Here is a 12,777-nt window from a genome sequence, read left to right as displayed (position 1 = left end):
TGGGGCTCAGAGCCCCAGGCTTCAGCTCCATGCGGTGGGGCTTTGGCTTTCTAGTGCTGGCCCTGCTTGGCAGACTCCTCGACACCTGCATGGCCCCCCAGGAGGTCCCGGACCCCTCATTGAGAACCACTGCCCTACAGCGTGCTGCAATGTGAACAGAGAACTGCACTTAACCCTGCAGCCACTGGGGGTCTCCCTGCCATAGAAATATGGGTGCAAATATTCTCCTTGGCCGAATGGCCATCCGATCCCTTCCTAACCCTAGGAGGCAGGCTTGAGACATAGTCACAGGGTATTCCTCAGTGTCCCTGGCACTCTGCAGTCTCCAGAGCTGGGACGCTGAGAAGGATGAGAATTGACTCCTTTACTCTCAAGAGGCAAAGGATCCTTCCCAATTCGCACCCCTGCAATCCCGTAAGTAAGGTGACCAGATAGCAAGTGTGAAAAATCGAGATGGGGTGGGGGATAATAGGAGCCTATATTTAAAAAAAAAAAAAAAAAGCCCCAAATATCGGGACATCTGGTCACCTTGCCCATAAGAGACATTTCTTTGGAAAACAACGAGGAAAAGCTGTGTCTGATCTCGAGCGGCATTGCGCCAGGTAGCAGCCTGCCTCCAAGTCAGGGATGGACAACAGTGACAAATGAACATGGGGGAGCAAACCTCAAATACAGCGTGAATCCCTCTCCTGGTGGGTGTATCCCACCTCTGACAGCAACCCAAGGGAGCTGGCTTTTCATTGCATGTTGGCAGCACTTTGTGTAGCTTGTCATGTCACTGACATCACTGAAGTGAAGAGAGAGCTCCCCAGCTCTGCAGTGAGGGCTCAGTTCCCAGTCTCCCTTACGTGTCATGTGGTTATTTCCACCCGTGCCAGTTGCTACCCAGTGAGAATGGTGCAGGATTTGTATCCCCGCTTTGCACAAGTGCAAATGACCGCACAAGGTGCAGGGAAATGGAGACCCTGGCATGCTGCCTCGGGCACTTGGCAGCACGTCCTGACTGCTGACCCTGGAATAGAACCAGAGGAGAATATTTTCCTCCTGAGCATCTGGGATCCAAACACTGCTGTCCTTGTGCAGGCAAAAATACCTCTCATTTTCAGTGCAGGCTGTAGCCCCCGAGTCTCAGCCTCAAGCTGCCTGTCTCCTTTCCTTATCCACTCTCTTAACACCCCTGGTAACAACAATGCCAATCAAGCACAGCATTGAATGCAGACAGCCTTGACTAAGCAACTCCGTGAAGAGCTGTCAGCCATGGAGCTGTCACAACCTCATCAGCTCTGCATGGAAGGAGCCACTGCTTGATATTCTAGCCTTACGCTGGGCGTCGAGACGGTGCGCCGTGCTTGACAGGGAGATGGCTTCCTGTGCAGAGAATCTGCCTCCCAGGTGTCAGCACTCGTTGCAGGGATTGTGGCTGGGCTCAGCTGGTCTAGCTGCAGTCAGCAGGAGGGTGTACGTAGGATGGAGTTTACTGGTGCTTTGGGGGTTTGAGAGTATGGGAAGTCCAACAGGACGGATGGGAAATCCTCTGGCCCCCAAACTGTGTGGCCAATAAACAGATGCTGTATGCAGCTCCAGAGGTGGCTGCCCTGAAGTGGAAGGTAAAGTGATCCATGTGTGGCCTAACGGACAGGGCGCTAGACTGGACCAGAATAGCCCTGGCTTCTATTCCTGGCTCTGGTAATGGCCTGCTGGGTAAGCTTGGACAAGTCACTTCGTCCCTCTGTGCCTCAGTTTCCCCATCAGTAAAATGGGGAGAATGAGAGTGACCTGCTTGGTTATGCACTTTGGGAGCTATGTAAGAGTGAGGTATTATTGTTACAGCCCCCCTCCCCTCCCCTCGGGGTAACTAATGCTCTGAGTGTCTCAGCAGGAAGCTGCTAGGGAAGCTCAGGGTGGTGGTATCCTGCTGACTTTGTTTAGGGTTTTTACTTTACCCTTAAATCACTTACATCCTCTGCTTTAAAATCCCAACCCTGACCCCGTGATGACACCTCTCTCCTTTCCCATCAGGGGCTGATCCCAGAGAGCCTCTTCTCCACTCTTCCAGTTCGTCTTAGTGCCCTGGAATGGTGCCGTCGCCCTCCCACACAATGATTATGCGTGTTACATTAGACGCAGGTGAGTAGCCCCTTTGTGCTCAGTGGGCTTGATTCTGAGGTACTCTCCACCTGGGGCAGGCATGGAGGGAGTAGGGAAGATGGCTGTAAGCATCCCTGTGTGCTCCTTGTATTCCCGGGCCTCCCAGCCCCAGTGTAAGTTGGAGTGGCCAAAGGGCTGCTCTAGCACTCTGCCTCCCAGCAGCCAGGGGAAACAGAGACGAGCCATAGTGCAGTACACTCGGCCTGCACCTCTGATCTGCCCTGACTCTGGGAGCAGGGAGGGTGCACTTGCAGGGCCTCTGGCCTAGCTGGGGAGGCCCCTGCATGGGGGAGGATACCCAAGGGGGTGCATTTCCCCTCACTTTAAGGCCCCTTTATGCAGCCAAAGTGGCCTGAAGGAGCCAGAGTATACGTGAGGGTTGACACACCGCAGCAATCCCCTCTGTCCCAAGTCAAACACATGGGTAAGTCTTTGCCAGATTGGCGCCCAGATGCGTGACCTCATCATTGTCTCCATGGAGACAAGATGTGATGTCATACATGCAGGGCTGTGCCCCCATTTCCTGCAGCAAAAGAACGAGTCTTGCCTCTAAACTGGCAGCCGCCAATCTTTAAAACCAGTACCACTGCTATGGGTTCCTGGGCACAATCTCTCACCTGGCTTCAATTCTTTCCCTCTTGCAGGGAGCAGTGTGACCAGGGAGAAAGGGGCTCAGAGGAGACCAGACCACAGCTCTGGGATTAACAAAACAAACGTAAACTTCATCTTGCAGCTGAGACGCCTTTAGAAACTGTCTCCGGGAGGAGAGGGGGGAAGTTTTGTGCTCTGGTTATCTGCAAATAGTCTGTCATTTCTGAGGAGACGAGACACATGCACGCCAGGGCTGAGGAGGTGAGTAATCCCCACCGCGACAGAGATGACAAGGAGCTTTCACAACTCTGTTCTAGGTAGAAATGATCAGGCTAAACCCTCGGGATCAGGAGTTCGAACAAACAGCTACGCTCTGGGAGATGGCAGCTTGGGGTCTGAGTCTGGGTTTGCTCTTTAGCAAGCTTCCTAGAACCCTGCCCGCCCTTGCATGGGGCTAGTTATTGCTAGGATTAGAGGCAGTGTGACCTAGAGGGTGGAGCACTGAGACTTGGGAGACCTGGTTCTATTCCTGGCTCTGACACTTACTGTTAGTAGCATTATGATAGAATCAGGATCCATTGCGCTAGGCGCTGTACAGACACAAAACAAAAAGACAGTCCCCTCCCCAGAGAGCTTCCAGTCTAAGTATAAGACAAGAGACGACAGATGGGTACATGGGGGGAATGCAATGAGGGAATATTGGCCAGCATTACGGGGAGTGGTCTCTGCACACCAGCAGCCGACCATTGCCAGGTTGGTTGGTTTGTTGCTGGATGACCTCAGAGCACGTCACCTTCCCTGCCTGTGCCTCAGTTTCCCCAGCTGTAAAATGGGGCTAATGATATTTCTCCCTTGAGATCCACAGACGGAAAGTGCCAGGTGTTAAGGTGGTTTAGTTAAACTGCAGGAGGCCTTTGTGTGGGCCCCTTTTTCTTGTGGTTTAAGGCTTGGGAAAGTTCACCAGTTTAATTTCAACTGGATTTAGCTAAACTGCTGCACATGGGCTGTGAGGTCGCTCTTATCTCACTGTAAGTCCCCAATTAACTCCAGCTAAAGCACAAAGAGCTACTTGTAAACTGGATTAAGAGCGTCTACTTGGCTGTTTGCCACCAGTTGAAATGATGAACTGGCTCAGTTCTGGATGTAGACAAGTGCAACTGCAAAACAGACTCCTCCTGCACTGCTCTCCTTTGTGACACGTGTCTGTACCACTACTCAGCTGGCAAGTGGGTGGGTGTTAGGGACAGTCCAGGGCTCCGAGTCTGAGTTGTGCCCTGCAGTGTGTGCTGGCATTTACACCAGAGCAGGCTGCACCTGTTCTGCTCTGGAAGTGTTTCCCACCATGCTGCCCTGGTGTAAGCACAGCGCCGCTGAGAATCAGGCCCCAGGTGTATCTGCAGGGGTCAGAACCGATAGGTTGCGATGCAGAAACTCGGTGCTCAGAGGACACTGCACTATCACGAAGCCTGCTGCCCCACACTTCGGGGCTCGAGTCCCTACTGAGCTGGGGAGGGCAAGGCTGGCTTTACAACCCCTTACTCTAGTCAGGGGTTCTCAAGGTTTTGTACTGGTGACCCCTTCACATAGCCAGCCTCTGAGTGCGACCCCCCCCCTTATAAATTAAAAACACCTTTTAGTATATTTCACACCATTATAAATGCTGGAGGCAAAGCAGGGTTTGGGGTGGAGGCTGACAGCTTGCGACCCCCATGTAATAACCTCGCACACCCCTGAGGGGTCCTGACCCCCAGTTTGAGAACCCCTGCGCTAGATTCTGGGCTGCTGGGGGGCAAAAACGGCTCCTGGAATAAGACAGAGCAAACGGGTGCCCATCAGTGCCACAGAGCAGAATCCACGAAGCCCCAAGTTACCCAGGCCTGCCCCCGCTCTGCCCCCAGCAGCCCCACGCTGTGCTTGGGTGGTGGGATTCTCCCCAGTCCATTGCCTGAGTTTACAGCCCATTGGCCCCTGCACACCCCCAGAGCAGGGAGCAGATTCCATTTCACTGTTAACAAGAGATCTGAGAAGTTGGGCTATTTTGCATCCGCCCCCCCCACCCCACCCCGGCTCCGTTAGTGCTGTGAGCTATTCTGGGTCTCTGAAAACCTTCGCTGAGCACGCTGAGCGATGCATCTGTCACAGGGCACCTACCCTCCCAGTGACTCGCCCTGGCTCTCCCGTCACCTTGCTGTTTGCAGAGCGCTGCGTGCGTAGCAGCTCCGCACGTTCTCCTTGCCGGTTCACCTAAGCGTCTGTCGGTGTCAGCCGGGCGAGCGAGGCGTGCCCACGGCCAGTAACAGCAAGCAGGAAAGGCCACGCAAAGATCGGCAGATTACGGCCTTTACACGAGTGGAGCATGTCTCGGCCTCGGCCTTGCAGGGAATAAGGAGGTGGCTGGGGCGCAGGCTGTGCTGCAAGGTGCTGAGGAGCTGGGTCTCCCGTGGAATCCTGTCAGCGTGCAGCTGAGGCTTATAGGGAAAGGGAAGGAGCGCAGTGCCTGGGTGGGCTGCAGTGGAGGCAGCAGGGCTGGTGGGCAGGGAACTGAACCAGGAGGCAGAAGCTGGTTTTAATCCTTCCTCTGTCACTGCCTGGCTGGATGAGCTGGGCCATGTCCCTCCAGCTCTCGGGGTGTCTGATTAGCCTGGAAGGGTAACTCAGAGCTCCGGGTGCCACAAGTCTGCGACAGCCTCCAGCTAGGGAGTCTGGCTGTTCAGCGCAAGCTCCAGAGACCCGTGGAGGTCTCTGGTCCAGTCCCAGCGCTCACCTAGACGGTGTCTGTCACCGAAGCACTTTAGGGTAACGCTGTCTCTTGCTTTGTCTGTGCAGCGCCCGGCACAGCGGGGGAGCCGGTCTCGGTAGGGGTCTGTGCGGCAGGGACCCGGTGGGGGTCTGTGCGGCCCCCGGCACAGTGGGGGAGCCGATCTCGGTAGGGGTCTGTGTGGCGGGGACCCGGTGGGGGTCTGTGCGGCCCCCGGCACAGTGGGGGAGCCGGTCTCGGTAGGGGTCTGTGCGGCGGGGACCCGGTGGGGGTCTGTGCGGCCCCCGGCACAGCGGGGGAGCCGATCTCGGTAGGGGTCTGTGCGGCGGGGACCCGGTGGGGGTCTGTGCAGCGCCTGGCACAGCGGGGGAGCCGGTCTCGGTAGGGGTCTGTGCGGCGGGGACCCGGTGGGGGTCTGTGCAGCGCCCGGCACAGCGGGGGAGCCGGTCTCGGTAGGGGTCTGTGCGGCGGGGACCCGTGGGGTCTGGGGTCTGTGCAGCGGGACCTGGTGGGGTCTTTGCGGCGCCTGGCACAGCGGGGAGCCGATCTCGGTAGGGGTCTGTGCGGCGGGACCCGTGGGGTCTGTGCAGCGCCCGGCACAGCGGGGAGCCGGTCTCGGTAGGGGTCTGTGCAGCGGGACCCGGTCTCGGTAGGGGTCTGTGCGGCGGGGACCCGGTGGGGGTCTTTGCGGCGCCTGGCACAGCGGGGGAGCCGGTCTCGGTAGGGGTCTGTGCGGCGGGGACCCGGTGGGGGTCTTTGCGGCGCCTGGCACAGCGGGGGAGCCGGTCTCGGTAGGGGTCTGTGCGGCGGGGACCCGGTGGGGGTCTGTGCGGCCCCCGACACAGTGGGGGAGCCGGTCTCGGTAGGGGTCTGTGGGGCGGGGACCCGGTGGGGGTCTTTGTGGCGCCTGGCACAGCGGGGGAGCTGGTCTCGGTAGGGGTCTGTGCGGCGGGGACCCGGTGGGGGTCTGTGCAGCGCCCGGCAAAGTGGGGAGCCGGGGTGACCCGGTGGGGCTGTGCAGCGCCCGGCTGGGAGCCGGTCTCGGTCGGGGTCTGTGCGGCGGGGCCCCGGGGGGGGTCTGTGCGGCCCCCGGCACAGCGGGGGAGCCAGTCTCGGTAGGGGTCTGTGCGGCGGGGACCCGTGGGGATCTGTGCAGCGCCTGGCACAGTGGGGAGCCGATCTCGGTAGGGGTCTGTGCGGCCCCCGGCACAGCGGGGTAGCCAGTCTCGGTAGGGGTCTGTGCGGCGGGGACCCGGTGGGGGTCTTTGCGGCGTCTGGCACAGCGGGGAGCTGGTCTCGGTAGGGGTCTGTGCGGGCGGGACCCGGTGGGGTCTTTGTGGCGCCTGGCACAGCGGGGGAGCTGGTCTCGGTAGGGGTCTGTGCGGCGGGGACCCGGTGGGGTCTGTGCAGCGCCCGCACAGTGGGGAGCCGGTCTTGGTAGGGGTCTGTGCGGCGGGAGGCGGGACCCGGTGGGGCTGTGCAGCGCCTGGCACAGCGGGGCGCCGGTCTCGCTAGGGGTCTGTGCGGCGGGGACCCGGTGTGGGGCTGTGCAGCGCCCGGCACAGCGGGGGAGCCGGTCTCGGTAGGGGTCTGTGCGGCGGGGACCCGGTGGGGGTCTGTGCAGCGCCCGGCACAGCGGGGGAGCCGGTCTCGGTAGGGGTCTGTGCGGCGGGGACCCGGTGGGGGGCTGTGCAGCGCCCGGCACAGCGGGGGAGCCGGTCTCGGTAGGGGTCTGTGCAGCGGGGACCCGGTGGGGGTCTGTGCAGCGCCCGGCAAAGTAGGAGTCTTGGTCAGGGTCTGTCCAGTGCCCAGCCCAAGGTGGGTCTCAGCTGGGGGTCGTGCAGTCCTGGGCACAGTGGGGCACTGTTCTAGGTTGGGGTCTGTGCAGCACCCAGCACAGCGAGGGGCCCGTAGGGGTCTGCAGTGCCAGGCACAGTGGGGCTCTAGGGGTCACTGTAGCCCCTGTACTATTAAGCGTCCGTTGTCTCTGTAAAGCGTTCGCGTGACAGCTGGCATGAAGAGGGGCCAGAGACGTGCTCCCTTTCCCCAAGGCCTCCAGAATGCTGCCGAGTAACAGCCTCATTGTAGTCTTGGTTCAGGTTAAGCCTTAAGCTGTTTGTCAGGACTCTCTCCCCGTAAAACCAGACTGGATTGTCTTTTCTCCTGATCAGCTGTATGCTCCCCTCTGGGTCAGGGCCCGGCACAAACTGCCCTGGCTGCAGCTGTATAGGACAGCAGCACCTGTGCGGGTGGGTCTGGGGCACAGAGAGACTAAGGGACTTGCCCAGAGTCACTCAGGGGAGTCAGTGGCAGAGCCAGAAATTGAACCCCGCTCTCCTGGGTCCCAAGCCAGCCCTCAGATCATCAGCCCAGTCGTCCTAGTGTCCTGGAGTCCTTCAAGCCCCACAGTGAGCTGGAGCTGGGGTTGGTCACCAAAGCCGCAGCCCCACCAAAGTGGCCCCCAGCCACCTACCCCGGCTCTGAGGGCGCGAACTCCACAAGCTTTTTCATCTCCTTGGCCTCATTTGCGGCTTCCTTGGCTGCGTAGCGACTCCTGCGCTGCTTTGCCTGCCTTCCCTCCCTCCCCACGCTGCCGTTAGCTGCGGTTCTGCCCGTGGGGCTTGGAATTGATTCTGCTCCAAGGGGGAGACGGAGAGTGACAGAGCATCGTGCGAGTGAGGAGACCCCAAACGCACCGCGCCCTCCCCGTGAGCCGCCCGCCTGGGGCTGAGGATTGCTGGATGGGGAATACCCTCTGGCTGAGCCTGGGGCCGGATTGAGAGCAGAGTCCTGCAGGGAAACACAAGGTACCATCAGCCTCCAGTAACCAAGGCCAGGAGCTCTCTCTGTTGTTTGCATTAGGGCAGCAGCTGTGAGGAAGGACGGCCCAGTGGTTAGGCACATGGGAGATCTGGGGTCATGTCCCTGCTCTGCCACAGACTCCCCGTGCGATGTTGAGCAGGTTACTGCAGCTCCGTGCCTCAGTTTCCCCCGCTGTACACTGGGCATACTGGACCTGCCTGGCCTCCTGGAGGGGTTGTAAGGCTAAACGTACTAAGGCTGTGATGTGCCTACATTCCAGGCAGTACCTACGAGAGAGGCCCCAGCTGAGGGCACGGCCCCACTGCGCCATGCAGGGACAGTCCCTGCTACAAAAATCTGAACACACGTCACCAGGGGACAGCTGGAGAATGGGGGCACGGAGTGGTAAGCCTCAGCTTTGGAAAGGTATTTAACTCCCACGGGCACTAAGTGACTGCCCCAGGCTCGCACCAGGAGCCAGCGGCAGAGATCAGCCGCGTCCCAAGGCAGCGTCACGACGCATCTGGTGCAGTGCCCAGCGCCCCTAGCGCCCGGGGCAGCAGCTGGATTTCAGGGACGTTCCTGCCTGGTGGAAGGTCTTGGGCCGGGCCTGCGCACCGGGCTGGCCGTTGCTTTGGGGGTGGGGGGAGGGTGCTAGGCACGAGTGACCCTTGTGCTCCAGGGGGATCTCGGAGGACGTCAGCCCCAGATAAAGCGGGCGCAGGGCGGTGCCAGTCTTTGTGGGATGAGAGGGAAGCAGCGAAGGACTCTCCAGTTACTCACCCTCCCCTGAGGCCGACCTGCAGAGCCCATGCTAGGCAGAGGCGACCAAGCAACGGCTTGGGGCTCCGAGCAGCTCAAGGAGCCCCCCGTTTGCTCTTTATTATACGAGCCTGCCTGTTTTTGTGTGTGTGGGGGGGGGTATTCCTGCATGGAGACCCCAGGGGGCTCGCCCGGCTCTGCCAACTTGGCATTAGCCTGGGTCCTCCCCGGCGCCAGTGCTGGGCCTGGTAGGATTCTGCGTGCTCCCTTTCCTTGCTCGCTAATTCATTCCCCAGCTGCAGAGTCTGGCTGAGCAATGGCTGGGGGGGGCGGCTGGGGGGAATTCCGGCTGCGGCTGCTAGTCACCGGGAGTCCCGCGGTGTCACGGCTCCCCGCAGCAGTCAGCTGAGCCCCTCCTGGGAAGGACCTGGGGATGAGCCCGGAGCAGGGACAGCTGGGCTGTGCAGAGAGAGGTCCCCCCCCCCGCCAGCGTGTCCCTGTGAGTAGGTTTGGCCTGTGGGTGAGGCCACAGGCCCCCGCTGTCCTAGCTCGCCCTGCAGGAGGGAGGCAGAAGGCGAGCTGGGCTCGTGAGGACCGGGGCTTTCAGGGCCCTGGATGTGCCGCAGGCTCCCCCGTATGCTGTTGTCCCCTGGGGGTGGGGGGCAGGGGGCTGGTGCTGTCAAGGGGCCTGGGCGCCTGCTGGGGTGTGGTCCCTGCTGCCAGTTACAGAGCTGTCCCATCGACCCAATGGGCATGAATCAGGAGTGACTTCAGGTGTGAGCAGAGGAGAATCGGGCTCCTAATTCCCTCCTCCATCCAGCCCCTGGTGAATCCTTCCAGCAGCATTTCCACTTCAGGCTCCGTCTGTCTGCTTCATCATTTGTAATGCGGATGGGGGACGGCAGCCGCAGGATCCTGTCCCCTGAGCTGAAAGGCAAAGCCAGTGGCTGTTGCTCTGAGCTTGGCTGGAGCTAGGAGGACATATGCCAAGACCCCTTCAGCCCTTAAAAAGGGGCCAAAAATGGCCCTCGCTCACCTGGGGCCTCCTGGCTAGCGAGGAGATGCAGTAAGGGCCCTGCTTCCAGCCCCCGTGCAGGGATGGATATGGGGCATTCCTGAAATACACTGCTTTGCGGAGGGGGGGGGAGAGCATGGGAAGCAAAGTACTAGTTAGAGCAGCCCTGGGGCTGCTCTACCTGCCTCACAGGGGCACCACGGGTAGGGGGAGAGGGCTGCTGCCACTGAGGCAGAGTTATCCACCAAGCAGTGAGTCCGAGCTGGAGGCTGGAATAGCAGCTGAATTGCAGAAACATCCTTCCCTCTGGGATCTGCTAGGAAAATCCCAGAGACAGCTCACCACTGCCCCCAGCACTGGATTTGCAGGGCAGGCGGAAACCACTCTCTCCCCTTGGCTGATTTGCATAACCTAATTGCCATGTGGCTCATTAAGCCTCACGCTGCAATAAATTCCCTGCTGTGGAGCCAGGATTCCAGTCCCTGAGCTAAAAGGGTAAGTACAGAGGGCCGCCCAAAGCCTGCACTGCCCCCGCCTGTGGGAGAGGAGCAGAGTTCGGGGTAAGCGCCAGGTAACGGAGCCCGGTGACATTTTGCGGTTTGAAACTTTTGAAAATGGCTTGTTTTCCCCAAAACCATCAATTTTCATTTGTAACTTTTCCCATTTTTGATGAGAGCTGCCGAGACCTGAACTACTTCTGTTTTGAGCAATGAAGAAAAGATGGTTGGTTTGTTTTTCTTTTTCCAGTTATTACGCCCTGGCTGCCTTTTTCAGCAGGAAGTCGGGGTGTGGGGGGGAGGTGAAAAACCAACAACAGGAAAAAATAATTTTTAAATTTTGTAAACTGAAAATGATCCAGATTTTCTGGGCTATTTTTCTTTGGGGGAAAAAAATCAGGAGCGTTTGAGTGTGGGGTGAAAAATGCTTTCAGAACGTTTAAGAAAAATCTGTGACCCTTTTTCGAGCGGCGGCGGGAGCCAAGTGTCACTACCCCTCTCTTTCTGCATTTGCTGGCACGTTCCCATTTTCTGTGGGGAAACTTCCTCCTGGGTCAGAACTAGTCATTATGTAGGAACAGAAGAGCTGCCATAATGGGTCAGCCCAAGGGTCCATCTAGCCTGGGATCTTGTCTGCGACCGTGGGCAGTACCAGAGCTTCAACAGGAATGTACAGAACAGCCCATCTTCTTGGTTCCTGTGAGTCAGAGGTGAAGGATCACCCTAAGGATGAGAGGGTTACATCCCTCACCAGCTTGGCTAATGGACCTGCCCTCTAGGAACTGATCTAGTTCTTTTTTTAACCCTGTTACACTTTTGGCCATTACAACATCCCACGCCAATGAGTTCCACAGGTTAACTGGGCATTGTGTGAAAAAGTATTTCCTCTAGTTTGTATTGAACCTGTGGCTTATTGAAGGGGGTGGCCCCCTGGATTTTGTATTATGGGAAAGGATAAATAAGACTTCACTTTCTTCACACCATTCATGATTTTGTAGACCTCTATCACAGGGGTTCTCAACCTTTTTCTTTCTAAGGGCCCCCACAACATGCTATAAAAAAAATCCACAGCCCACCTGTGCCATAACTACTCGTTTTCTGCATATAAAAGCCAGGACCGGCATTAGGGGGTAGCAAGCAGGGCAATTGTCCTGGGGCCCCCAGGAACCTAAGTTGCGCAGACTTCAACTTCAGCCTCGGGTGGTGGGACTTCAGCTTTCTGCTGTGGGCCCCAGTGAGTCTGCCAGCCCCTGAAACCTGCTCGTGGCCCCCCAGGGGGCCTCGGACCCTGGTTGAGAACCACTGCTCTATCACATCCCCCCTTAATCTGTATTTGTACTAGGGCAGCTGGGTTGTCATTGGAGCAGGTGTTTTCCACACACAGCAAGAGACAGAAGGTCTCACTGCTGGACTAGACAAAGCAGGGGAAGGGTCATAGTCCTCGGTTTTCAGATGGGGAAACTGAGGCAGAGAGCGACTCAGTGTTTTAGAGGAATTGTTTTGTTAAGGGAGGTTGGACTAGCAGGCTTTAGCCCCAGGGGCCACTGGACATCTAATATCCCCTTCCTTTGGGGAAGACGGAAGATCCCCACCCCCTCATTTTCTCATTGAGGTAGTAGCTGTCACACAGACTTACCCGTGTGTCTGACCTGTCTGCCTGAGTGAGGCGAGCTAAGGCAGGGGGGGTCCTGTGGCAGAGGGGCCGGCCTGGCGTGGGGGTCCCATGTGGAGGGCTGGCCTGGCTGGGGGGGGTCGCTTGGCGAAGGGGCTGGTTTGGCCGGGGGCCCCTTGGCAGAGGGGCTTGCTGGCCTGGCCAGGGGTTCCATGGCAGAGGGGCCAGCATGACGTGGGGGTCCCGTGGCGCAGGGGCTGGCCTGGCACGGGGTCCCTTAGGGAGGGGCCAGCGTGATGTGTGGGGCCCTTGGGGAGGGGTTGGCCTGGCCGAGGGGGTCCCTTAGCAGAGGGGCTGGCCTAGCACGGGGAGTCTCTTGGCGCAGGGGCTGGCCTGGCACGGGGGTCCTTGGCGGAGGCGCCAGCGTGATGTGTGGGTCCGGGTCCTCGGCGGCGGGGCTGGCCTGGCCGGGGGTGGGTCCCGTGGCGCAGGGGCCGGGCACGGGGTCCCTTGGCGGAGAGGCCAGCGTGATGTGGGGTCCCCTGGGAGGGGCTGGCCTGGCACGGGGGGGTCCCTCGGCGGCGGGGCCGGC

The 12,777-nt window shown here is 59.2% G+C and overlaps 1 protein-coding gene across 2 annotated transcripts in view; it reads left to right on the top strand.

Moving 5' to 3' along the window:
• Window positions 1-2,029: 2,029 nt before the first annotated feature.
• Window positions 2,030-12,777, top strand: part of PDE4A (phosphodiesterase 4A) — a 162,689-nt gene continuing 151,941 nt past the window's right edge. Inside the window, exons 1-2 of one of the 2 annotated variants that reach the window (XM_039514062.1) lie at window positions 2,030-2,127; window positions 2,793-3,000. In XM_039514062.1, the coding sequence (XP_039369996.1) occupies window positions 2,980-3,000 (21 nt within the window). In that variant the 5' untranslated portion in view covers window positions 2,030-2,127; window positions 2,793-2,979. Of the gene's footprint in view, window positions 2,128-2,792; window positions 3,001-12,777 lie in introns of those variants that run through there. The other variant, XM_039514064.1, reaches the window with a different exon arrangement.

The sequence above is a fragment of the Mauremys reevesii genome, linkage group 25 (assembly GCF_016161935.1).
Source record: "Mauremys reevesii isolate NIE-2019 linkage group 25, ASM1616193v1, whole genome shotgun sequence".
Taxonomy (NCBI): Eukaryota; Metazoa; Chordata; order Testudines; family Geoemydidae; genus Mauremys; species Mauremys reevesii.
The sequence above is the reverse complement of the archived record's forward strand: the minus strand, read 5'-3'. Positions and strand labels throughout refer to the sequence as shown.